We start from the raw sequence: 27,641 nt of genomic DNA on the forward strand, positions 1-27,641 counted from the left end.
ATAACGCTGTGTGCCTCTGCAGAGGAGGTGGCCAAGCTGGAAAAGCACCTGATGCTTCTCCGCCAGGAGTATGTGAAGCTGCAGAAGAAACTGGCTGATACGGAGAGGAGATGCAATCTTCTGGCTGCCCAGGCTAACCAAGACAACGCCAGCGACACTTTCATCAGCAGACTTCTTGCCATTGTAGCTGAACTCTATCAGCAGGAGCAGTACAGGTAAGAACTTTCTCTTTGAGGAAGGGGAGATGACTGAAAGGTTTGACTTTAATGGACTTTAAAGGCACAATAGCTGGTAAAATATGATATTTGTTAGATAGTGTATGTCAGAGTTGGATTGTTTCTTCTTTAAATCTAAATTCCTGGTCAGAAATAAAGGTGTGGAATAGTAATTGAAAAAGAATGCAAGTCGCAATATAAGCTTTAAGATCTTTGTGCTTTGTACTTCACAGTGGTGTTTTGATTTAGAAAGTTGTCTGGAAGATGCAGCTATGCAGTCAGAGCATTTAGAAACTAGAGAACTTGAAAATCAACAGAGCATGTACTTTCTAGCTACAAAGAATAACCTGTTGTTAAAGGGCTCAGTGGAAATTAAAGTGTTCTTGACAGTTGCTCTCCTAGGAACTGGGGGTTCTTGGAGTGTGCCTTGTCCTCAAGACTGCTGTCAAACTTCATTTGTTCTGTTGCTGTCTTGCCTGCAACCTTTGGTGCTTAGCTGACTGTACTATTGTGGACATTGCAACCTAAATATTTAACTGCAGGACTTCTGGCCTTTCCAGTCTACTACAGTAGTTCCTTAGTAGTTTCCTGTGAAGCAATTAACCTTTAATGACTCATTCATTGCATTTCTACATAGAAAAAATAAAAATTGGGTTATTTGTCACAATGCTGCATTTAACCAAATGTGTCTTGATATCTCAAACAAGCTGAACCTAAACGTGGACACAGGGGTGGATACTATGGAGTTGCTTAATCTGTTCATATCCAAGCTTGGGAAAGCCTGCTTTATACATGCCTGTGCTTTGTTTTCCCCTCTTATCAGTGATCTGAAGATAAAAGTTCGGGACAAGCATATCAGTGCTCACAAATTCGTCTTAGCAGCACGCAGTGATGCTTGGAGTCTGGCCAACCTCGCCTCAACGGAGGAGCTGGATCTGTCAGGTCAGTTACTGCTCAGTGATATGTGATGCTTCAGTTGTCTTTAGGGTGGCTGGTGAAAGAGTCTGCTGGAAAAAAGGTTACCCTTGTACTTTTTGGTTGGGCTACAACTGTCTGCAAAAAGGGATGTTAAATTGATTGATAATGAAGCTTTGTCTGAAACAGGGAGGCAGGCTTGTGAACTTGATGCTAGTGCTAGTTAAATCAATAACTTACCTTCTTTCTCTTTAATGAACAGGGGTTGAGAATGGTGGCCTGTTTGTCTTTTCTAGAATCAACTAAATGTAATGAAAAGCAAATCTATATGAAGGAGCTCGACTTCTTCCTTACTAAGGACAGGGCTTTTTTGAGGTAGTGTGCATAATTTCTGTGAAGTGTGTAATGGAAGTACCTTGCCTCTTGTTAACAGTGTGTGTGGAGGAAATGAGTACCAATTTCCATCTCTTGCAGAAGTGATGTGCTTTGGTGTTTTGATACCTTTACAAGATAGGCTGAGAGAAATGACATGTTCTGAAAGACTGTCTTGTACAAGATGTTTTATTCTACTGTCGCTGTTTCTTGCACATTCTTGCACTGAGCAGAGCTTCTGCAGGTTGAGCCTTTTGACAGATTTTCTGTACTTAACAGGATAGAGGAGTTTTGCACAATTAATTTGTGAGCAATAAAAATGGGTATGAAGTTCAGCAGGTTTGCAGGCTTGCGTGTTGAATACCAAGCATTGGCTTCACTTTCTCTGCTAAATCTTACCCTGAGTCCTAAATGCTGACAAACTGGAAAGAAGCAAGTCACAGCAAGCCAGCTTGTGAGACAGCTTGTGGCAGGCTTTGCTGAAAAGGGATTTCAGAAACTTTCTGCAGCTGCAATAGAACAGAGGCCAAGAAGTCTTTAAATTGAGTGATTTACTCCCAGAGAGCTGTTATGCTGTTATGCTGATGATGGCTTTGTTGCAAGACTTTAAATGGTAGTCATTGCATTTCTAGCTCTGCGTTCTCACTGATCTGAGAACCTCAAATGTAGTTGTGTGGTTTTGCATGTTTAGCAATGCAGACACCTCCTGTAATAGAATTATACTAAATACTATTGACTTCATAGAAGAAATGAAAAGAAATAAGAAAGCTTTGATACGTAGCACAGGGATTTGGTTATCAAGTAGTTGGAACAAGCTACAAACTGTTCCTCAAAAACTATGTCAGGTTTTCTAAAGAAGTCTTTTCTAAAAGAACTGTCAGAATGGCTTAAATCTAATTTCAAAGTACAGGCAGCGTGTAAAACTCAGTGCTTTCAGACTTCCTATGTTTGTTCTGCAGACTACAAGAGCTAAGCATACATTCTCCTGTTGGGAGGGAGAAAATGTACCCTTTTCTCTGCCAAGACAGAGCTGATATTACAGTTCAGGTAGACTTCCCTGATTATTTCAGGTTAGGCCAAAGGTGCTTGCCTTGCTGGAACCTCTTGTTGCTTAGGAGATGCTCTGTGTGCTGTGTCTGGTGTTCTGCTAACCAGCTGGTGCAGCTGTGTAAAGGTGTTTTAGGATGGGTATTTCAGTGCCTCAGATATGTTCATCTTCAATTTAAAAGAAAAAAAACAAAACAAAAAAACAACTGTTTAAGGGGCTAATGTTGCTTTTCTAAATGAGTGGGGTTTTTGTGGTTGGTTTTGGTGTTGTTTTGTTTTTTTTGCAGTTGATCTGATCTCGTTACATAGTAATCCTCATCTACGTATCCTTGGAATCAGTTGCTGCAGTACTTCTGAGTTTCTGGCTGTTGGGTTTGCATCTGTGTTTCTCTTTTCCAGGGAAAAGAGGTTTCTGCTGTGTTAAAAAACATGCAGGCTTGGAATCAGTATTTAAAAACTCCTGAAGTCTAACCAGTTTGTTAAATTAGCTTCCCCCTGTCTTAGCAATGATGCCCAGCAGTACTACTCACTACTCCATTACTATTATTATTATTACTACTATATTACTATTATCTTATTACTAAGATGTAAGCAACCATATTGAAGTGCAGCAGTCCATAATACAGACAGCTATAAAACAAGGGGGAGGATTCTTACAGTGGAAAGGGGATTTGGGCATGGAAATGTCAGTGTGGATTTGGCCATAGAGGAGCAAGACTTCAGAGGGACATTTCTCATCCCTGCTGTTCATACAGCAGGTACCAGGGAGCCCTGTAGCCTTCTCAGTGTTCCAGTGGAAAAAGGATTTTCCTGCTTGGTGCCAGCATCAGCTTTAACTTCTGTCCAGTCTTGTCTCTTTGTTCTGACATTGTAGCAAGCTAAAGCAGTACAGTTTCAATGAGACTTTTTTCCTGGTAGCTGTGACTTTAACAGTCAGAGGAATCAAAACTGCTTGAATAGGTGATTGTTCCTTAAGTATTTTATTAATCCCTGTTGCTCCCTGTACCAGATGCTGACCCAGAGGTAACCATGGCAATGCTGCGCTGGATCTACACAGATGAACTTGAGCTAAGAGAAGATGATATCTTTTTGACAGAGCTCATGAAACTAGCTAATAAATTTCAGCTCCAGCTGCTTAGGGAAAGGTGAGTCTTGGTAAATGCAGTCATTATTCTTGAACTCTTTAACTTTGTTTGAATAGAAGTAGGTTGACAGCTGCTAGCAGTTGGGTACAGCTTTGGTTTCTTTCAAAGACTTGAGGTTTTCAGTAATGCAGCATGACATTCAGCTGATCACAGGAAAAGGAGCTTTGTGCTATCGTTACACTGTAGCTGTTTCTCCTCACTGCTCTAATGTTTACTTTCCAGTTCTTCTACCAGCCAAACTAATAACCCTAATTTGGCAATGAGAGAAAGCGAAGAGCAGCATATTAATAACAAGCTCTGGAGAGCTGTAAGAGAAGAAATATTAAAATGCTTGGAAGAATCAATGACAGGTAGTGTGCAGTATGAAGCAGAATGGCTTGGGTTGAAAGGGGCCTTAAAGATCATCCATTTCTAGCCCCCTGCTGTGGGCAGAGTTGCCAACCACTAAATCAGGCACCAGATCAGATTGCACAGAGCCCCATCCAACCTGGCCTTCAGCACCTCCAAGGATGGGGCACCCACAGCTTTCTGGGCAGCAATGCCAGTGCCTCACTGCCCTCTGAGTAATTAATTTCCCCTAACATGTAAGCTACATCTCCACTCTTTTAGTTTAAAGCCATTTCACCTTGTCCTATCACTATCAGACCGTGTAAAAAGTTACTCTCTCTCCTGTTTATAGGCTCTGTTCAAGTAGTGGAAGGTTGCAGTGAGGTCTCTCCAGAGCCTTTTCTTCTCCAGATTGAACAAGCCCAACTCCCTCAACCTTTCTTCATAAGAGAGGTGCTCCAGCCTGTGATCATCTCTGTGGCACTCCTCTGGCATTCCAACAGTTCCTCATTATTCTTGGGCTGATTCATATAATTCTAGAAGGGGACGGCTTGTTGTCTTGAAAGCACGAGAGCGCCCTTACCCACTTAGTTAGCGAAAAGGCTGAGTGTATGAAATGAAACCTCTTCAGGTTTTGTGCAGCCTGAAGCTTTGAGTTCGGTTAAAGATGAAGATAATGATAATCTTTTGTCCAAGAGGTGGCTGAGGCTGCAGCAGTGCTTAGCATTCTTGCTAACATTTAATTGTCTCTCCATGAAGCAAATTAAATTGGTATTAGTGCTTCTAAGCAGGTGTTTGACATCTGTTGGGCCAATGCTAAAAATGTCTTCAGGCTTTAGTACCTAAGTAGTCCTCAGCTGTTGCCTGGTCACAGTGGTGTGGTGACAGGGAGAAAGCTGCAGTACATTATGCTACTGGTAATTTGTAAATGTATTTGAAAACATCTATCAGTACTTTTCTTCAGGTGCAGCCTAAATTGGAATCACTAGAATACTTACCTTAACATTCAGTTTGAGGTACTTGAGTTCTCTTCCTACAACCTCAACTTCTACCTTCAAACTCTGAAGATAATCTGATGGATCTACTATTAAACCTTATCCATTCACAAAACAAATAGTTGTATTTGGCAGGCCAGTTTCTAGGTTCAGTGCAAGAAACCTAGCTTGTGTGATGCTTCCCTACTTAGGAAGTAGGGAAGGTGTTCAGGAAGCTCAGCTTGTTCAGTTGTTGGGAGAGCTATGATATTTTTCTTCACTGGCAGGTTCCTTCAGTGTATTGTTATGGGAACTCAGTTTAGACAGGCTGCTACCTAAATAAGAACCTACTCTTGCAGGAGCTGTCTTACAGAGCTTATGGTTAAAGTACATTTATGCCAGGCGTCCTTCTACTGACATCCAAGAGAAGAGTATATAGAGCCCTGTAACAGCTTGAGGGGCTGCTTACTGAATGGCTTTTTTTTCCATTTTGACAGATGTGAAAAAGGAGTCATGTCACTAGTTAATGTCAGGAACTGCATTCGTTTCTACCAGACTGCTGAGGAGCTGAATGCTAGCACTCTTCTGAATTACTGTGCAGAAATAATTGCTAGTCACTGGGTAAGTACTGATAGAAGGAAGCAAGAGGAAAAATACTGATGAGCATAGAAATGTAAGCTGTGGAACTTTAGTGTCTAACCTCAGGAATATATCTTTGTATCCTACCATTCAAGCACTTCAGTTGGGACGGGATTTCATGGATTTCTGGTACCTTTTGGTGACCAAGGCATCCTGTTATCCTGACCTTTATATGATTTGCAAGGCAGCGTTGTTACATGTGAGTGGTTTGATGCAGGAGTAATTTTTCCCTTCCTCCTCTTCTTCATTTACTTTTATTCTGTGCTGCTTTTGGCAGTACACTACATAGTATTTTATACAATATTAAATCATAATTGTTTGAAACAATGTATGTTAAATGGCTCTTCCTCCAAGATTGTCTCTGGAGATTATGTTCATTTCAGTCTCGGTGTGAATGTGTTGATGGGGCAGTGGGGAAATAGCTTGTAGTCTGAGTTGTTCCTTTTGTTGGAAGTACTTTGCTGTGAAAAGTCTCTTAGTTTTCTAAACATGGCACAAACCAAAGAGATTCTAATAAGCAAGAGAGTTGTATTATAAAATATTGACTGAGCTGTTCAGAGGTTCATCCATAGTTGGTCTCTGTCTAGACAGGGTCACGAATCCCAGCCTTGCTTTTACTTCTAAAAATAGTCCTTGTAAGTAAGAGTCAAGCCAGAGAAGAGTTTACTTTCTCTAGTGGGAGGAGCAGCAAGTGATCTTGCAGCTGACTTGGAAGTTTCACTTGCTCTGATATTTTGAGGAAATCCTGATTGATTGTGTAAAGTCTTAGTCCTAAAAATAAGTCTTCTTGTCAACAGCAGACTGGTGCATGAAGATTTAGGTATCTTTATCTAAAATACGCTGTGCAGACCTGTATCTGAACCTGCAAGTCAGCCACTGTAACTGTTTCTTTAGCTTCTGGCTGGTAACTTTTGACACTGCTCTGCCTGAAGACGAGGTTATTTCTGCTTAGTCAAATATGCACTAACTCAAACCAAAGGTGGTCTTCTGATGTTTTGTGTAGCTTCATTCAGGTACTGAGCTTCTGTGGAGATGTCATTCTTCAGTTGGGTGGTTTTGTTTTTACAGAAAGGCTTATTGCTGATCTGTGATTTAAGTCTATAGATAGTTTAGGAACTAGGTGTTTATCTACTGTAGTGAATGGTAAACTGCTTGTTTTCTCTGCCTGTAGACAACAGGGATGGAAAACACCTCACTGTAACAGATCTTGAAACTAAAATGTAAGACTTCCTCAGTGTTTCTTCGTAGCCTTTACAGGCTATCTTGGATTGTTCCTGCTTGTTGTAATGTCATGCATGTTATCAAAACTGCTATTAACTGAGCTTGCGTTGTGAACCTGATAATAACATTGTACAATGTGTTGCTTATAAACTAAACAAAAGCATTGCTCAGCCTTTGCTTTTTTGTTATTCTAGGATGACTTGCGGAAAGAAGACTTCAGTAGCATGAGTGCTCAGTTGTTGTATAAAATGTTCAAGTCAAAGACAGAATATCCTTTGCACAAAGCTATTAAAGTTGAGAGAGAAGATGTAGTCTTCTTGTATCTTATTGAAATGGATTCACAGGTATAGTGGGACTAACTTACTGCCTTCAAAAATGTCATGTTTTAAATAAGTAGTTTCTAACTGCTAGTCTGAACACTATCTGTTCTTGTCACTAATTCTCCTTATTTGCATGTTTATTACCACAGCTGCTTTTATGTCTGTAATAGTCATTGCGTGATAAAAGCTCCCTGAAGACATAATTAAGAAGTGATTTATGACAGTCTGTTGCATGCAAGATGTTTTAAATAAAATGCATGGCTTGGTAAACTTGGTAAACTTCGTGGCAGTTCCTGTATAAGATGTGCTTACCTAAATGCATCACTAGCACTTAGCCTTAGAGGTGAAGGTCTGCCATTACAGTTGCTGGAATTGGCTGTTGAAATATTAGGTTGAGCTGTTGTTGTAACTTTGTAACTGAAGTCAACCAACTGAATTTGTGTTATAGCTTCCTGGGAAGCTCAATGAATTGGATCAGAATGGAGATCTTGCTTTGGATTTAGCCCTCTCCCAAAGACTGGAGAGTATTGCAACTACGCTGGTCAACTACAAGGCTGATGTAGATAGGGCAGACAGGAGAGGCTGGAGTCTGTTACATAAAGCCATCCAAAGAGGTAAGAAAACAGGATATGAAGCCTCTAACTTGCAGTAGTTGTTGTAGTGTGACTTACATATTCTAAGATCTATTCCTGTCTCATTCCAAATTTGACAACCACAGTTAGAAAGCTATAGTCACAGATAAACATTGTCCTATTTTTGTTGAAACAAAAAACTAACACACTGGTGAAATTTAATTGTATGACATCAAGAAGCAATCTAGTAAAGTATTTTCTGCTGAAGGAAGAAACGTAGGATAGTATTCTGTTGTGGCAATCTGCAGTGTCTTTTTGATGTATGGTCTCATCAAGCATGGACAACCTAGGTAAAAAATGAAGTTTAGGTCTTCTAGATCTGCTTTGAATGTTGCATCTGCTTCTTACTGATTACAGTTAACAGCAAGGATCTTCTCTACTGAACAGCAGTCCAAGTGAAGGAAGAACTACCCGGGGAAAAATGTGCAGCAGAGGGAGATGCTATGCCAATTTAAATATCTACAAAGTTCCAGCAGATAGTAGGATGGTTATCAGTGGAGCCCAACTATGTGATTATGTTAAGCTATTCTTCACACTAGTGTAGAAAATGCATTTTAGAAGAACTGGAGCACAATAGGACTACATTGCTATGGCTACTGTGCTCTGAAGGCTCTGGAGAAGCAGCATCTTGGTTTATGGCCAAAGTCTGGTAAAAAAAAATAAATCTGTAGCAAGCACCCCATGCTGCTGGCTGACTACAGGGCTCTTTTTGGCAGCTCTGTCTGTCTCAGAAAGCCAAGCACAACAGGAACCCTACTGATGACTGGACCTCACAGGTGTTGTGGTGCTACAAATAATTAAAAGCATAAATCTCTTTCTAAGAGTCTGAAAGAGCTTGCTACTTGAAGTAATTGGGGTTTTGTGAGCTAAGTGCAGCTCACAATTTCTTTCTTTAATCTCTTATATAACTAAATGGTTGCTGGTGTCAGATCCTGTGAACAAAGCTTCTGGCTGCAGGATATCTAGGTATAGGTCAGTGTTGTGGCTGCAGCACAATAAAGCACTGACAAAATTACAGCAGGCTGTTCTTCACGCTTACAAGTATTTGTTTCATTTCTATTGTCTGCTATAAGTCTAAGCTAGAGCTCTGAGAATGAACAGTTGTTTTTCAGTAACAAAGCTTCAGTAAGTTGATCACAGCTAACAGCCATGCTCTGGAAAAGGAGCTAAGGTAAATCTTGTGAACCTGCCACGTAATTCTTACTTCTGATCACTGAGGAGTAGGGGAATGTCAGATAAGGAAATTGAGTGGTGGTGGGGGAATGGAATTTCTTTTCTTTTTTTTTTAATGCTGGAGATGATACAGCAGTACATATTACTTCTTCAGGCCAACAGGTTTCTGTATTCACCTTTGCTGTCAGGATGGGCAACTTGTGAGTAAATTCTTCAAGCCAGTGTTTGGAACAAGGGAAGCTAATAATATGCTGAAAGCATTCTCTATGTGTTGTTTTAAGTCCAAGGCCTTGTGCACAGAAGTGGGCCTGAGTTTTGACTTTTGAGGAGCTCTGAGGAGAGATTTCTAGGACTGTCACGTGTGAGAAGTCCTGACTATTGAAGCCACTGCTTTATGTGTAATGGGGTTTACACTTTTAAGAGCAAAGGCTGCATTACTACTTGTTTGTGTAGCAATACTGAACAGATGGTGACCAACTTCAGCATTCTTCTGACTGTCCTGGAATAGTACCTTTCATTCAAAAAAATGCATTTAGTCCTCAGCTTGCCTTGTTGTGGATTAAAGCAGCAATGAATTTGTCTTGATACAGACTTCAGCAAACTTAGTATCACCATACCAGGTGAACTGGTGTGTGAGCTTGAGTCTTCTCAGGGCAAAACACAAAGGAAAGAGGTTGTTACAAAATACCTGAATCCTGGTTCTGCAGTCAGGTGTTCCTGAAGTTATCTATGGTAAGGTATTCTAAGAGCAGACCATTCTACTGGTATCATTGTATGATATAGAAGGAAGGAACATGCATCTGTTTTTCTTCAGTTCTATAAAATGTATGGTTTCCATTGTATCTATAAAAACCTTATTTTTTCATGACAGGAGATAAATTTGCTGCAAACTTCCTCATTAAGAATGGTGCCCGTGTGAATGCTGCTACGCTGGGAGACCAGGAGACTCCTCTGCACCTTGTGGCATCATACAGCCCTAAGAAGCATTCACCTGATGTCATGGCAGAGATGGCACAGATAGCAGAATCTCTCCTACAGGCAGGAGCCAATCCAAATATGCAAGACAGCAAAGGAAGGTAAATACTGGAAGGAGTCAAGTCTGCTAACAGTTTAATAGATAATACTGTAATGATTATCTAGATACAGTCCACTGGGAACCTTCCCATGTCTCAGCAAAGCAAAGATAACAGTGGAAGCAGGAAAGGTGAGATCATTACTTCAGTTTGAGACCTACAGGTAGCACTCTAAGCAGAAAGATGTTTCAGGTTGGATAGTACACTGTCATGATTGATTTCCCTATAGGAAGCTGGGGTGAATTGACTTCTGGAACAGTTGGCTAACAGTTGTTTGCCTTTATTGCATGACTGAACAGTAAACCAAGTGAAGTAAGATGACAGCATTCCTAAAAAGCTGCTTCTTTGAAGCTCTGTCAGCAAAACTGAAATTATCTCAAAAAGCCAACATTTTCAGTGTATTTTGATGTATAGAGTTTCTAAACTGCCTTAGAGGTTAAGATGGTATGGCAAACATGTAAATAAAATGGTGTAGAAGCTTCAGGGTGTATTAGCTGTTCAACTTGGCTATCCTTTTGTGCTCTTTCCTTTAAAGTTATTTCTTGTGCTAATGTAAAGAGTTGCTTACTCCTAAATCAATTGGAACCATATCCTCTAAAAGGGCAGCTCACTCTTTCTCTCAAGATGTATGTGAGCCCTTCTCTGGAGACACAGGTGCTGGTTAGCCCCATCACTCTGTCGGGGTATGTTGATAAGTGTGGGCAAAATCTTAAGTACCTCACTTGCTGATGTAAGTGTGCTTTGCTCCATTTGCAGGACCCCATTACACATGTCAATTGTGGTCAGAAATGAACCTGTATTCAGTCAGCTTCTCCACTGCAAACAGTAAGTTCCACTTAAGTGTAAAATACACTGAGTACCTACTTGAATGAAAGTATGAAAACTGGTTTAACAGCTCTTCTGTGCCTTTTTTGCCTTACAGTAAGTCTAGCAGTAGGCTAGGGATGCGGAAGCGTGAGGGCTTTGCCCAAACTGAGAGGCCAGAAGCCAAGCAAGTTTGCTCAACTGTAAAGAAATAAACATTATCTCAGTGTTTTTCTAAGAGAGCTAGAGGAAATAACGTACCGGTATCTTAGTTTGAAGTGGAATCAAAAGGAATAATTGATCATTTTTAAGAGCTTCACTTTCAGCTTGGATTCTAGTTAAAGTAGGTGACTTCATAGGATGAGAAAACAGAATCTTAATCTGACTGAGTTTCCTCCATAGCTGAGTTTACAATTCTTGAACTTGACTAGAAAGAAGCCTTTGCCTGTTTGATAAAGTTTGTGACAACCCAGGTCTACCAAGACCACATTTCTCATAAGAGTAATGAGCTTAAACTTTGTAGTTATTAAAAGATATCTTGCTTGTTTCAGAGTATTTACAAATTCTACTGTACTTCAGTTACTCCAGAGGTTGTTTTTTTTTTAAGTAAGCAGAAATTGTCAGTGGGGAATTGGATAAACAAGAACAGCATTTCTGACCGTTGAAATTTAAGCTTCATTGGGGCTCGCTTTAAGGCATAAGTTGGGGAACATTAACTCTTATTTTTAGACTAGACTTGGAGCTGAAGGATCATGAGGGAAGCACAGCTCTGTGGCTTGCAGTTCAGTATATCACTGTATCATCTGATCAATCTGTAAACCCTTTTGAGGATGCACCTGTTGTAAATGGAACTTCATTTGATGAGAACAGTTTTGCAGCAAGGTTGATCCAACGAGGCAGCAATACAGATGCTCCAGACACAGTAACAGGTAAAATATAAGTTTGTATTTCTGCGTAGAAGGAAGGCTTGTAGGTTAACTGCCCAATGCTGATTGCAGTCTGTGGTCCAAACGACTCTAGCCTATCCAAAAATTCAAAGATTCTGGGGGACCTGAATGAACTTTCAACAGTTCTTGCTATGATATGAATGGTATGGGTAGGTGGTAGTAGCTTCATCCGAGCTGGGACACTGAGTCCTAAACTGAGCTTGACATGGAGGAAGTGACAATGTCTTGACTTTTTGCCAAGTCCTAACATCCTCTTTACAGTTTCAAAATGTGCAACAACTAAATGGCAGTGCACATGACAGTCCAGCACTTTGAGGGAATGATTAATAGGTAGGATTTTCCTTGTTGGCATTAGTTCTAACATCGTAAAGTAGTGGGAAGGGTTCTAGCTCCTTTTTAATATCAAGGTATGGTTGAGACAGTATTCTCACAGTATTGATGGTTTTTCCTTAGGGAACTGCTTGCTTCAGAGGGCAGCTGGTGCAGGAAATGAGGCGGCTTCTCTCTTCCTAGCAACTCACGGAGCAAAAGTCAACCACCAAAACAAATGGGTAAACCAGAAAGACTTTGTGAAAATTTCCTTATCTCCCTTCAGAAATAATGTGGCAGAGTTCTCCTGTTGCTAACCCTAGCTTAAAGCAAGTTGGAACATCTGCTGAGCCTTCTGCAGTTTTTCAGATATTTACTAGTGATCAGGCAACTGTAGTATAACAGTTGGTGCTGTTCTAGCAGACTGCTGGGTGTTAAGATGCTTTAACACTTCTTTTTATCCTTGTTGTAATCAAGTCCTTAATGTAAGTTAGCTCACGCAGCTGAATGTGCAGAGGAGCTTCACCTACCAGGACTTAAGTTTCTTTACACCCATATGTGGGACAGTAGTTTAAAAGCTCCTCTTCTGTTTGTCAAGCTGTTAACCTAGTCCCCTTTTTGTTAAAGGGGGAAACACCACTGCATACTGCCTGTAGGCATGGCCTAGCAAACTTGACAGCAGAACTTCTGCAACAAGGAGCCAATCCAAACATTCAGACTGCGGAAGTGGCACCTGGTCAAAAGGATGCATCTTCTCCAACAGCAGAGAATGTTTATCTGCAAACTCCCCTTCACATGGCTATTGCTTACAATCATCCAGATGTGGTATCAGTCATCCTGGAACAAAAAGGTAGTGTTCTTCTGGTTCAAACTGTGTTTAGATGTTATCTTAACTGTGTTCTGACAAGCTACTGATGATAGAATCGTAGTATCATAGAATTGCTCAGGTTGGAAAAGACCTTTAAGATCATCAAGTCCAACCACAACCTATCCATACTACCCTAACTCCAACAGCCCACTGCTAAATCATGTCCCTGAGCACCACATCTGAACAGATTTTAAACACACCCAGGGACCAAGCATTCTTTGTCGTATATCTTGTTGATGTAGAGCAATTAATATTGGTTAAAGAATTTTATGTCACCTCCTTGTTAGAACTAGAAAATGAACTTGCGCTAAATCTGTTATTGATCTCTCCAGATTTTCTGCTGTGGATAATAGACTTGAACTTTAACCCCAAGTTGTTCTGAGGGTACAGCTATGAGGTCTTCATTCTCAGAGCTTTGTGTAAGCAGCTGTTTGGAAACAGAAATAATGAGGAAGGAGGTTCTCTTAGTCAGAAAGTTGGGCAGCTTTTAGTGTAAGTGTTAAACCAAGTAACATTGTCACTGCACATTAGGATGTCCCAGGCAGTGTCAGCAGTCATAGAGACGAAGTAATTTGCTCAGGAAGACCTCTTACAAACTGAGTAAACTTCCTGCCTGCTTTTAGGGATGTGGTTTAGCAGTGGATCTCTAGTATTAGGTGGATGGTAGGACTTAGTGACCTTAAAAGGTCTTTTACAACCTAAATTATTCTGTGGTGCTTAAGAGTGTGACACAGACACGCCTGCAGCCTTTAATCTGCAACTGCAGGTCAAATATAAGAATGCTAACAATGATTCTTTTTTTGTCTTTTTTTTCAAGCTAATGCTCTTCATGCAACCAACAACTTGCAGATCATTCCTGATTTTAGTTTAAAGGACTCAAGAGACCAAACTGTGTTGGGATTGGCTCTTTGGACAGGTGTGTGCTTATGAAACAAGATGAAAATTCCCTATGATAGAGAAGCTACGGTGTGGACAAGATTATTTTGGGGACAAAACAGTCCTAAAACAGTGTTTATGGCCTGGCTCGTGCTGCTAATGAAAAGTTGTCAGGGAGAGCTTTGCTTAATTGTTTAGCTTCTGAAATAATGTTCACAACTAGCTTGCTGATTTCCGTCCCTACAGCTTCCTTTGTTCAGTAGAGGATAGATTTTGAAGCCTCTTGCCTGCAATGTACTGTTTTTATGGAATTGTACCACTCTGAACTGCCAGTAATTTTTGTATGCATTCAGCATGTTTTCTTTTCATGCTTATCTCCATGAAGGTCAGCATTACTGCATTAACCAGCTTCTAGAACAAAGAGAAGATGAGATACTTTAGGTAGCTATGAGGTGTACTGGAACTTGGAATACTGATTTAGGAGATGCTTTCTTCTGTAAAACATAGAGGGGGATGGTTTGTAGAAAAGCAGGTAGTGTTTGCATCCTAATGACCCTTGAACTGTAGTAGGACAGCTTATGGATGTAACACCAGAAGCTAATGTGTTTGTTGAGCAGAAGTCTAAGATAGTATGAAGAATTATGCTAGTTGTGGTTGAGGACGTTACATTTAGATGGGCAGAGACAAACGGAAAATCTCTGCCATGTATCATACCATGTTTTTTGTCTTTGTTATTCTTTGGAGAGTGAAGGCACAATACTAATGATCTCTAACTGTTCAGGCATGCACACAATAGCAGCTCAGCTGCTTGGATCTGGAGCATCCATCAATGACACAATGTCAGACGGGCAGACTCTGCTACATATGGCAATACAGAGACAGGATAGTAAGAGTGCACTCTTTCTGCTGGAACATCAGGCAGATATAAATGTCAGGTAAGGTCTTCACTGATGTAACACTGAAGTGGATATTTAGGAGCAGGTGTAATGACTGCCTTACTCATGAGTGAGAGCAGAGGAAGAGGTGCTGATCCCTGTCTGTCCAGGGTCATGGTGACAGAGCTCAAAGGAACAGCATGGGTTATGTCAGGGGAGGGTTGTTAGGAAAAGGTTCTTCACCAGTGAGTGGTGGACACTGGAACAGGCTCCTCAGGGCACCGGGTGCCAAGGCTGCCTGAGTTCAAGGAGCATGTGGACAGTGCTCTCAGACAGAGGGTTTGAATTTTGGATGTCCTGTGTGAAGCCAGGGGTTGGATTTGATTTTTGTGAGATATTCTGTAATTCTATAGAAAGGCTTGAAGCTGATTTCAGATGACTTATTTGGCCCTTCCCACAGCGCTTCTAGTTAAAGCTGAGGGTTTACATATGTGAGCATTGATCTAAATATAGCTCCATTAGTCAATACATCCTCTTGAGGCTACAGTGGGAGGTTCCGCTCTGATTCTAAGTAGAACATAACCCTCTGTAACAGAATGTCAGGTCCTGGAGACATAGTACTGAGCTTCTGTATCTATTTTGCCAGCTTGTTGGAGTGATGTGTTCTATTATCTGAGCTGGTTAGATGTAGTCCCAGCAACAAGATTCACATAAAACTTGCCCACAGGTATCTGTAGACAAGCTGATATTATACTTAAAACATTTCTGTGCCCACGTGTGACTCACAGGCTGTCTTTGAAATTTGGCAGGCTATATCTCATGAGTGTCACTGGGACAAACTGCCTAATACAACTGTTCTAACTTCAGTGCCTTAACAGTTACTTCTGAGTGTTTGGAGTGTTAATGCAGTACAGATAAACCTGTTCCCTTCTGTGATAGTAGGCAAAGGGAAATCTGTTCAACCAGTGACTATAATTAAGAAAGTGAAGATAACTCTGAGCTAAGAACACCAATGTGAGTCTCAAACTTCAGAAATCTGCATAGCTGCTCTGAAAAATCTAACGTGGTAGGTTTGCTTGAGCATAGTCTTACTACAGCAAAAATACACAAATGTTGGAAATAATTCTTATGTCTGTGAATTATTGTAACAGAGATCATCAAATTCTTTAATGATGTAGTAACATGGTTTAAACTGCGCCTATTTCAGAACACAGGATGGAGAGACTGCATTACAGCTGGCTATAAAAAACCAGCTCCCTCTTGTGGTTGATGCTATTTGTACCAGGGGAGCAGATATGTCTGTGCCAGATGAAAAAGGAAATCCTCCTTTGTGGCTTGCCTTAGAAAACAACCTGGAAGATATTGCGTCAACTCTGGTAAGACTGTTAGTTGTTAATTTAGCCTTGTTTTTGTGCATCTCACTTAGCAACGAAAAGCTCACAAACAGAAATTAAATCAAATGCATGAAAACGATGGAGTTGTCTTATACTACATAACCTCTAGAGGTTGTTTTTTGTTTTTTTAAACCGGAATTTCTTTCTTCTTGGAAAGTCTTTTATAAACACTGTAACCTCTGTAGCCAAATACCTCACAGATGCTGTAATTAAAGAAAAAGAATAAGTTATCTGGATTCCTAATGCTGGAAGACAAGGTTCTGCTCAAAATATTAGCTTGTAGCATGTCTGGCTTGTATAATAATCACCTTCCTGGATAAAACCTTGTGTATTTGCTTTAGAGTATGTGGTACTTTTTATTGAATCTTAATTCTATCAAGAATGCCTTTTAAAGGCTTATCTTAACTGTTTTAAGACCAGATTCTGTTCAGGTACAGTGATCCAGGATGAAACTTGCTCAGTGATGTATGGAGGTTTGCTTAGTAAGTTTCTTCCTGGACCACCTATGCCTGCATAAAGGCTAGTCTTGGAAGGAGTAGAATTAAGTAGATTTTATTATGTTTTCTTCATAAGAAAGAGGGTTACTCAAAAAGTTTGTCTTTGATATCCAGCTATTGTCTGCTCGGTAGGGACAGGAACTTAAAAGCTGTGCTGTTTAGCTGCAAAATGCATCTTGCAGCTGTACTTGGCCACTTGTGCTGGCATTGAGTAAGCATGCTTATAGAGCCAACACTTAAACTGCTTTTATATAACGTTGCAAATAGCTTGTAAAATGGTGTGGAACAAGTCTTACTGAAGTGCCACACTGCTCAAGTGGTGCTGTAGAAGGGAAATACAAATATCAATGCTGGAAAAAAAAGCATTAGCTTTCAGCTGTATAGCTGAATGTATTGCAAGAGAAGGAAGCAGACCAGACTTTTAAAGGCAGCTGCTGATGTTACTTGAATTGGTTTTGGTGCTTGTCATGAGGAGACATTGACTTCACTTTCTAGTGAGCTAAGAAGTATCTGTTCAGAGTATCATGAGTTAGTAGTATCTGAATTGTTAGTAAATGCTACCTAATAAAGTGTCATATAGTAGGCCAATAAAACTTGAGGTTGGAAGACACTAAATAGCTTCATGAAATTTGATAATTGTCACGAGAACAGATAAGACATCTTGAATTCTACCTCTGAGGGGTAATATTTCAGAAACGTTAGTCAAGGACTGCGTAAAGTAGGAGTCTGATGGAGGCAGAACAAACCTCATTGCCTTGTTGTGCTTTTCCTTCCAGGTGAGGCATGGCTGTGATTCAACCTGTTGGGGGTCAGGACCGAGTGGTTGCTTACAGACTCTTCTTCACAGAGCTATTGATGAAAACAGTGAACAAATAGCGTGCTTTCTTATTCGCAGGTCAGAACCCCCTCCTAAAATAAAAACTTTCGAATGTGCTTGTATTTCCTTTCTTGTCATAAACTATTTTGAGTCAGTAACAGGTGTATACTTAATTAGACTTGTGGTGAGTGAGTGGTACTTAAGGGAGCCTTACTACTCTTAGAGACATATTTCTGTTATGTAAATTATTGTATTCTTGATGACAAGAGTCAGATTCAAACCAGAAGCTTATCTTTACAAAAGATACTAAATCGGCTCTTGTAGGAATCTTTCTTACTTCTGTTTGTCTGGGATAAATTTATTGACAATCTTGTGCTTTTCTTAGTGGCTGTGATGTGAATAGTCCCAGAAAGCCAGGTCCCAATGGAGAAGGAGAAGAAGAAGCTCATGATGGACAGACACCCCTACACCTGGCAGCCTGCTGGGGTCTAGAAGAAGTGATTCAGTGCCTTTTGGAGTTTGGTGCCAATGTCAATGCTCAGGTATGGATTAAAATGGTGCGGTTTCTTTGAAGCTGATTCTTCTAAGGTCAGTGTAGTGAAAATGAACATTCCTCCACTGTATATTTTGCTTCATAGAAAAAGAATACCCTTCTATGATGACTCAAGTAGTGCAACGACTGGCTGCAGTTCTGCTCTTTTCCTGTCCGTTGTTACCATGACTGTTGTTCTTCTATGCACGTGGTCAGTTCTGTCAGGAAGTCCTACTGAAGAAAAATAGTGATGCAAAGAACAGAGTACAAGGGTTGTCTTTTGGTGCTTTTTTGTTGGTTTGTGGTTTTTTGTTTTTTGGTGTGTAATGATCTGAATTCAACTCATCTGCCCAGCGTGTGAATGGAAGGCTGGAGTAGGGCTGTATTCTGCAGCAAGTAGCAGTAGATCAGCTAAACTGGAAAGCTCTAGAATATTTGATTCCATTAGTTTGTTTGGGAAATATTTTTTATTAAGTAAACTGAGGTGATGCAATTGTGAGCTACACTTCTTAATTCTTGATCATGAAGTAATCCTTAAATAAGAGCATGGCAAATAGCTACAAGTGAAATGAATATATAGCATTTCTAGGTCCTGATGCTGTTGAGGGACTGAACGAATAGTTGCAAAACTGCCATGGCTGTAAACTAATTATTGGTGCAGACAAATGATTAAACACTGTTCGATTTTGATAAGGCTTTTTGTTCTGCATAACAAAAACACAAGTGCCAAACACTTGTATTTTTCAGTGAGTGAACTTCAAAGTGTCTAGCTTCCTTCAGAAAACTTAGCACTAGTGCCTGAGTGTCAGGTTAGGGAAGCACCTGTACTACTAAACCTATGGAAATGATACTTCAGGTTTGCATATTGTTTGTACATTGTTCCTTCAGATAGAAATTTATTTCTATGTATTGTTACTACTACAAGGTATAACATAAACTAATATGAGTTTGAAAGCATTCTCTTGCAATGCCTGGCTGCTGTCATGAATGTTCAGAATGCCCCTAAAATGTCTGATTGCTTGGGAAACATTAATGTCAGCAATTTAAAAAGCTGTGTAACTCAGAGGATTTGGAGGAACAAGTAACAATTTGCTTCACTTGGATATTAGCTCCCACTGCAAGTGTTTTGTGTCCCAGTTGAAGTTTGCTGAGTATGTCGCAAGCACTAAACTGAAAAACTTCCTTTATTTTTCAGAGATGAGAAGGATTTATGTTCCTGCATCTTCATATAATAAACTTCCTGGTTTCCTTCTAGGATGCAGAAGGAAGAACTCCAATTCACGTTGCCATTAGCAACCAACATAATGTTATAATTCAGCTTATGATTTCACATCCAGAAATTAAGCTAAATGTACGTGACAGGCAAGGAATGACTCCCTTTGCATGTGCTATGACCTATAAAAATAATAAGGCAGCTGAAGCAATCTTGAAGAGGGAGCCAGGAGCTGCTGAGCAGGTAAGCTGGAAGGATTTAAAGCATGCTAGTCTTCTTGCTGCTGTACAGGTGTGTACCACCAGCAAGTTCTGCTTTATCCTTTTTTTTATCCTTTTTGAGGCTTTGTATGTAGCAGTGTTTCCTGGAAGCCAGTTTTCTATGGCTGGATCTATTAGGAAACTGTAGATGTGTGCCTGCTGTGCGTGAGAACATCAAAGCTTAGTCTTTCATCAGACCTTCTTGTGGGTACGAAACTGAGGTACATGCATAGGTATATGAAGAGAAGGCTTATCTACTCGTGTGTTTTGTTTCTGTAGTGGTGCATCACAGTGTATGTGACTTAGCTCTTCTAGAGCTAGCCAAAACAAACTCTGTCCTAAAATAATTGATTAGTAGATGCCCAGCTGAACCATAAAACCTCCAACTGCATCTTCAGACTTGTAGTCTGACACTTCAGGCAGTTGTTGAGGAACTTTGTCCTGTGCTGTAAGTTTAATTACTAGTGATTAATAGAGTGCTCACATTTATACATCTGAAACATGGATAGGTATACAGCAAGTTTTAAGCATGCTTTAATATCAGCTTCAATGCCAAAATTAACAACCTGATATTTAGCCAAAACTCAAACATAGTTTGCATCAGTATGGCAGAATTGCATGTTGCTTCTTTCTGCATTGTTAATTGCCAGACTGCCTCAAGTTAAACTCAGTTCAATGGGGGAGTCCTTAACTGCTGCCCCACTGCTGTACTACGACAGCTAACTTATCTGTAATGCTCTCTAGTGTGGTCAAGACACTGTAAGGTTAAACTAGAAATGAAGTGGTCTGAAGCATACTAGAGTCAGTGTATGCAGCTGATAATTTCTTAGTTCAGCTTACTTTATAGTGATATCAGTAGTTCTGTAATGCTAAGCAGCTAAAGGAACAAGACTACAGTTCACCTTGGGCAGAGTGAGCAAGTATTGCATCTCTTGGTGGAATTATGTTCTACAGAAATAACAGTTGTTATGATTTTGTGCTCTTTCTGCTGCAGGTAGATAATAAAGGTCGCAATTTTCTACATGTAGCAGTTCAGAACTCTGACATCGAGAGTGTGTTGTTCCTGATAAGTGTACAGGCTAACGTAAACTCTCGGGTCCAGGATGCTTCTAAACTAACACCTCTCCACCTGGCAGTGCAAGCTGGCTCAGAGATCATTGTGCGTAATCTGGTAGGTACTGGGGAGTCATTTTCCCCATCTGCTTGAAATGTATTTTCTCCCTTAATGCAGATTGCTTACAGGCTAGGGAAGTCAGGTGAAAGTGGTGCCACTTCTAAAGCAGAACTCAAACTCACATAAAATTCACTTGGCTCAGATTGTCAGCTGAGCTGCATTGATGGCCTTTGTATGAGCACGTTTGATTTGCAGCAATCATTAGGTAATGTGGCTCAATTTAAAGGAAGAACCTTACCTTGTGTTTGCTGCAGATCAGAATGTGTGCACAAGTTGTGGCAGCTTGGTAATAGCATTTTTTACATATTGAGTAGAGACCTAGAAGTATCTCTGTACAGTGAAATTTTGTGCACTTCATTCACAGAAATTAACTATTGGCACATAGCCCTGGAAAACACGTTTGAACATATTCCTTCTTGCATCTTGACAGCTGCTTGCAGGTGCCCAGGTGAATGAACTGACAAAGCATCGTCAGACTGCTCTTCACTTAGCAGCACAGCAAGATTTGCCCACCATTTGTTCAGTCCTTCTGGAGAATGGAGTAGACTTCGCAGCTGTAGATGAAAATGGAAACAATGGTAAATTTCTGAACTTTCATAAGTAGGTGTATGAACTTCAGTAGGCTTGCTAATATCTCAGAGGTAGAGAATGGCTCATGTTGAATGGGCTCACTTCTCAAAGATGAAAAAAGAAGGGAAGTCCAAGGAAACAAAGTTGGTGGGAGTTTTGGAGAAGGAAGGTGGGAATGCAGAGAAGGAGTACTTTATTTTATCAGGGTTGACATTGAACTGTTCAAATTCTTGAAGCTTCTCTCCTATTTTTTCAGCTCTTCATCTGGCAGTGATGCATGGCCGTCTGAACAATATCCGGGTCCTCCTCACAGAATGCAATGTAGATGCTGAAGCCTTTAACATTAGGTAACTGGTGTAGTTTTAATAAGCTAAAAAAATTGTTCTTTAACAAGTGTGCAGGTATCATTAGTCTCTATACAATATGGATGGTTGTGGGAAAGGAGTGTCCCATTCTACCCTGTGCTAGTGTGGTCTCTCCTCAGGTACTTTATGCAGTTCAGGGCACCACAACATATGAAGGACATAAGTCTACTAGAGTGCCTGAAGGAAGGCAACAAAGATACTGAAAGGTCTAGAAGGCGAGATGTGTGAGGAGTGGCTGAAGGTAGTTGGTTTGTGCAGCTTAGAGGAGTCTGAGGGAAGGCCTGGGGGTGACCTACAGCTCCTCACAGCAGAGCAGAGGGGCAGCACTGATCTCTGCTTTCTGGTTACAGTGACAGGAGCTGAGAGAACAGCATGGAGCTGCATTGGGGAGGGTCAGGCTGGAGGTTAGGGAAAAGTTCACCAAAGAGCAGTGGGCATGGAACAGGCTCCTCAGGGCAGTGGGCACGGTGTTGGGCTGCTGGAGCTCACATTGTGTCTGGACAGCGCTCTCAGAAGTGTGTAGTGTTTGAAATTAGGGTGCTCATATGTGGAGCCAGGGGTTGTACTTGACGATCCTTGTGGGTCCTTTCCAACTTGGGATATTCTGTAGTTTTATGATTCTGTAATCAAAGTTTTGTATTTTTAAACTGTTACTGTGAAATACTGAACTGCTGCAGACAGCGTTGTGTGTAAGTAGTGTAGAAAACAACTTCCTCTTCTTGGCATGCATGAAGTATGCAGCTGTGCACGATGTGCTGAGTTACCTAGGTTTAGCTTTGTTTCATTAAGTTAGCTTGTTTCAAAAATTAGTTCAGAATCGAACAAGTGTAGTTACAAGCAGACTTTGATTGGGATAATAAACTCTTCTCCCTAGAGGCCAGTCACCAATGCATATTTTGGGACAATATGGGAAAGATAATGCAGCAGCCATCTGTGACCTCTTCTTGGAGTGTATGCCAGAGTACCCTCTAGACAAACCTGATGCTGAAGGAAACACAGGTAGGTGAGACTGAACATCTATTAAAGTTGAAAGTCACTCAAGTCATATTAAGCTGGACTAATAGGTGGTAGTACACAATTACACAGTAAAATTTAAACATTGCACTGAAACTGAAGATCTTACCTTTGTATTGAGCAAAGTCATGAGACCTCCATTCTGTTGATGCTGAAGCATCTGGCTTTTATTTTCTAGTGCTCCTACTGGCATATATGAAGGGAAATGCCAACTTGTGCCGTGCAATAGTGAGAGCTGGGGCTCGTCTTGGAGTTAACAATAATCAGGGAGTCAATATCTTCAACTACCAAGTTGCTACAAAACAGCTTCTCTTTAGATTACTGGGTAAGTACTGCTTGCTGCAGTTGGGAAGCAGTTTGGCTTAATTTGAGATGCCTTGGTGGAAGGAAGAGCATTGGACATCTAATTTAGAAGCCACTAATTCTAGAAGGGCTGAACTTCTGAATGTTCTAATACTTTCAACGAAGGATAGAAATGCTCATTTTCTAATGATAAACTGAAAAATTGCCCAATGAAGCCCTGTCAATCTTGTCCATTTTTCCAGCAGGGTAATGTTCAAGAAGAATGCTGGCTGGTGTAGTGGTCTAATGTAGCTTAAAACTCAGTGCCACTTTATAACTTGTGCTATATTCACTGCAGTGACTATATATTTTCAATAACAAGATGACAGCTACTACAAGACTAGTTAATTCTACTAAATGCCACCTAAAACTGGAAAAAGTTATCTTAACATTACGGTATACTCGAGGTGTCAAACATGTTTTACCTCTACATTTTTACCTCTCACAGATATGCTGACAAAAGAACCTCCCTGGTGTGATGGCTCCAACTGCTACGAATGCACTGCCAAATTTGGAGTCACAACAAGAAAGCATCACTGGTAATGTGTGACACATCTTGCTGTGCTTACAAGGAAACAGATTTCTGTTCCAAATGTAGCTAGTCTTGTTCCTTCTGGTGCTTTAGGAAGCCTTCATTTTAACTTGGGTGGATAACCAGTAAACCATTTGAAATATTCCACTAGGTTAGGTAGCTCAGATCTGACTTGTGGTCTGGTTAAAATCACATCATAAGCAGTTAATGCACTTAGACTATGCTCAATTTGCTGGAAATGAGAAGCCATGTCAAAGTTAACTATAGTAGAAGATTCCAGTGCCTATATTCATTAGTGGGGCTGACTTGCTCTGAAAGAGGTGACAAAAAATAGCATTCAGTTGCTGCTCTACCTTCTCTAGTGACGTTATCACTGTGAAAGGACATTGAGCATTAAATCCCCAGTATTCACTGAGAAAGAGCTCACTTCTGTCCTACCACTTTTCTATCAACAGCCGACACTGTGGACGCCTGCTCTGCCATAAGTGCTCAACAAAGGAGATTCCTATCATAAAATTTGATCTGAACAAACCAGTTCGAGTTTGCAACATCTGCTTTGATGTCCTGACTCTGGGAGGAGTTTCCTAGTATGCTGTGGAAGTAAAGGGATTTCCAGTCTGTTTCTGACAGCAGCTCTGCTTACAAGTCCTCTGGATAGGGAAGAGGAGGCCTATACATGTCTTCTGCAATAGACTGAACAAATTAAGGACCCTGTTAATGATATATTCTGGTGTAAATGACTTTGTATGACTGTAAATGTGTTGGGCTGTGATAGACTTCACTAGGAATTCGAGTGGATTGTTGAAACCAAGTGACAAATTAATTTAGATCTTCTAGGTGCAGTGGGGTGTGGAAGCTAAAGGCTGGTGTTCTGAATTGACGTAAAACAGGTCTGTCCTTGAGATGGTGCTTTGCACTGAGCAACTCTATTAAGTCCTGTTGCTTTCAGGCTGCTTAGTAGAGATGGCATTAAGTTTCAGGGTAACCAGGTATCTTTCTTTGCTTTGTCTTAAAGATTAACTTTCCCTTTCTGTAGAGAAGACTTGTTGTGAAGCTAGACTGAGCTGTTACAACCACTGTTCGTTTCAAGAAACTCTTCAAAAATGGGAGTTAGTCCTAAGCATAGCTCAATAATTGTGGCCTTACAACAGAAAGCTTTACATCTGATGCAAAGCAGTCAGAATTGCAGATCCACATCTTGATACCTCCTCATTAGTGTTAGCATGTTTAAGAGAAGTGCAAGACTGTTTTAGCCAGAAAATACTCTTGCTCATACCTATTAGAGCTGTCAAAGCCTACTTTGTTGCACTTTCATATCTCCATGACTAGTCCTTCCAATTCATGAAACTCGTGTAAATGACCTTAAATGCGCTGAAGGGCCGAAGCTTCTGCTAAATGAAGAAACACTAAAACTGGTTAAGTAGTCTAACTCGCCATACAGCAATAAATGCTGAAGTGCATTATGAATTCCATGAGGGAGAGTGGCGCTTTCCTTTGGTTTGGAAACCTGGTTAACTGCTGCAGGAGAGACAGAAAGCTCAGAATATGCTGTGTCTCTGGGTCCAGTCTGAGCAGGATTGCCAGCCAGTGGGAGAGTATTTGGAGGTTTCCTGTTAATATAAAGCCTCTGTTGTTGAGGGAAGGATTCTGAACTGGCAGCGGAGGGCCAGGCTTTCTGGGTTATGCTGCAGTATTTTAATCTAAGCTGGTCATGTTCTCTTAAACATGCTGAATCTGTGAAATGCTTATGCCACATTGTCTAGGAAACCAATCTGCTAATAAACAAGGTTGTGGTTTGGCAGGCAAAGGCTTCAGTCGGAAGAGAATGTGTGTTTAAGCAGAACTGCATGCCATGCTAAGGCTTTCTTCATTCTAAGAGATCAATCTAGTTTAGACTGAACTTGACATTCCTCACCTCTGTTCCATGAACTGGTACGTGTTTACTTAAAGACTGGTATATGGAGTGTTCAATATGGAGATGATGGTGACACACTGCTCTGTTTGCTCTTAAGAGTTAGATGAGATGATAAACCAGACTGCTGCTTTTATAGGGGACTTGCCTGAGGCTTTTTCTTAATTTTGTACAAGAAATGATGGGAGAGGGTATAAACACTATCATTTGCACAATGAGTTTCACATGGTCTCACCTGATCTGCACTTTGATCTTCCAATATGCATATAACTGGAATCTCACTCTTTCAACACTAGAAAAGAGTAATGGATGATGCAATACAAACTTCCCTTACTGTTTTATGTCTTCTGGCATGTTCCAGTAGAATGCCCTGTGCAATGCAAATGGTCTGTGTAGCACCATTCCTAATATAAATGGTGCATTTCTGGCATAACGTCAGTTGCATTTTATGCTTAAACGAGTGAGGTGGGAAATAATGGTGTCTGAAGCATTTAACTGCACGCTACAGCTTGTTGGAATAGATTGTGGAAAACATTTTCTAGTCAATGTCTTTCTGTGCTTCAAAATAACGTTGATTGCAAGTCTCTGGCAATGAAAGATAACAGACTGCTGGAGAGAGTGCGTTAGGCTACAGAATACCTGACTGCAGTGCATTGCTTGTTATCATGATAGCTTCTCTCCTGGCTTTGAGCTGCAGTGCTTGAAGGACTTAAACATTGTGGTAGAGGAGTGTCCTAGGGCTGCAGCTGGTGGACTTAATCTAAATTGGAAAGCTCCACTACATTTAAGTGCTTTAGCAATTACATTTTACCTTTTTGGTGACTTCCCTGATGGAAGAGTTAGGAGAACAGGGATTCAACTCCAACAGGATAAGCGGCTTTTTAAATATTTTTTTAAAAGGTCTTAATGAAAACTCAGTTAAACTGAATGTAAGGTTAAGACTGGCTAGTTGCTCTTTTTTTGTAAGCAGAGTAAGACATAAGACTGCCTGAAACTCTGGGAAGGATCTGGGGAACTGCACTTAATGCTCCGTTTGCCCTTTCCAGCCAATATTCTACCAGCTTGATCTTTCCTACTGAAGTCTGCAAGCCAAGTTCTGAGCATGAATAAACTAATACACAGCCTGAGACATTCATTTAAATTCAAAGCAACTAAATACAGCAAATTTGATCATTTTTAAAGTGCCTTTGTGATAGTTTCCTTACAACCAACTCTACATAGCTTTCTGCCGGAGTTAAAAGGGAAAAGCTCACAACTTGAACCAAAATCCCCGTTTAGTTCTCACGTAGTTCAGACTTCAGCTTGAGACGTTGACCCCACCAAGCAACTGGCGGGGCTCAGTCCTTTATGCACTCTGCATAGCATTGGTCTGAAACATCTCAGATTCTTTTGGAGTTTTGCTGGCAATGCTCCACTGCAGAGGAGAAACTGTGAATGGAGGCACTTGGTAATTTTGTAGTGGTCAGCACATTTCTATCTCCGTAAGCAAATGCACTTCCTTTTTGTAGCATCCTGCAGTTGTGACCAAAAACCCCACCCCTCTTCCCACTGCTGTCTTTAAGTGGTATCTATTAACTCGAGACTTGAGTCTGCCAAGGATTGAACAGAAGGGTGCAGAGAAAAGGAGGTGTCCCTGGGAAGCAGTGCTATCAGAGCAGGCTTTGGGCACTTCGGCAGGGCTGCATGGAAAGTCTGTGATAGTTCGTAGTGTAGCTTTTTGTTCCGAGTCTGGATTCCTTCTGACTGTAGTCATCCGGCACTTTTATACAAGCACAAAATGTGGTCTGGCTTAAACTTCGATTTATGTATCTCTTTGAAGAAGGTGTAATCACTGCTTCGCACCACTGAGTGGAGTGAGAATGTTAGCGTTAAAGGTACTAACAGAGCGGAGCGAGCTGCTTGCTAAAAGTTGACAGATGCCTTAATGACTTCCTGTGCTGGAGATCAATGGCTCATCCAACTTCTCACATAGTGCTTCTAAATTAACATGTAACCACATGGGAGGCCCAGGCTGGATTTTTTTCTTAGTAGCCAACTCCTTTGTTTTTTTCCTTTAACCAGCAGAGTTTGAATACTGCAGCAAACTTGGTTAACTCAAAGCTTGTATGAGTGATTTAAACAAGTAATTGAACCTTCTAGCCTCTGTGAAATAGAAAAGGAAGTCTTACAACAATGGCATTTTATCTGCGATGTTTGTCTGGAGTCATTGTAAAAATGTATTTTTCCAATATGCATTACTTTGTTGTGTAATAATTCTACTTGTAATAAAATGCATAACTAAATAATG

At 40.6% G+C, this 27,641-nt stretch overlaps 1 protein-coding gene across 1 annotated transcript; it reads left to right on the forward strand.

Annotated features, from left to right (window-relative positions):
* On the forward strand, positions 1–27,641 carry ANKFY1 (ankyrin repeat and FYVE domain containing 1; the record flags this gene model as incomplete). The annotated part of the gene is made up of 24 exons (XM_010721811.3): positions 1–215; positions 1,039–1,157; positions 3,559–3,694; positions 5,493–5,616; positions 7,050–7,199; positions 7,624–7,789; positions 9,852–10,056; positions 10,810–10,878; positions 11,587–11,786; positions 12,258–12,355; positions 12,741–12,963; positions 13,799–13,897; positions 14,639–14,792; positions 15,940–16,108; positions 17,400–17,518; positions 17,826–17,982; positions 19,228–19,428; positions 20,440–20,616; positions 21,050–21,197; positions 21,446–21,536; positions 22,429–22,553; positions 22,747–22,893; positions 23,359–23,449; positions 23,898–27,641. Coding segments are annotated over 24 exons (3,516 nt in total), but the record flags the coding sequence as incomplete, so codon positions are not given.

This window comes from Meleagris gallopavo, chromosome 21, assembly GCF_000146605.3.
Source record: "Meleagris gallopavo isolate NT-WF06-2002-E0010 breed Aviagen turkey brand Nicholas breeding stock chromosome 21, Turkey_5.1, whole genome shotgun sequence".
NCBI lineage: Eukaryota > Metazoa > Chordata > Aves > Galliformes > Phasianidae > Meleagris > Meleagris gallopavo.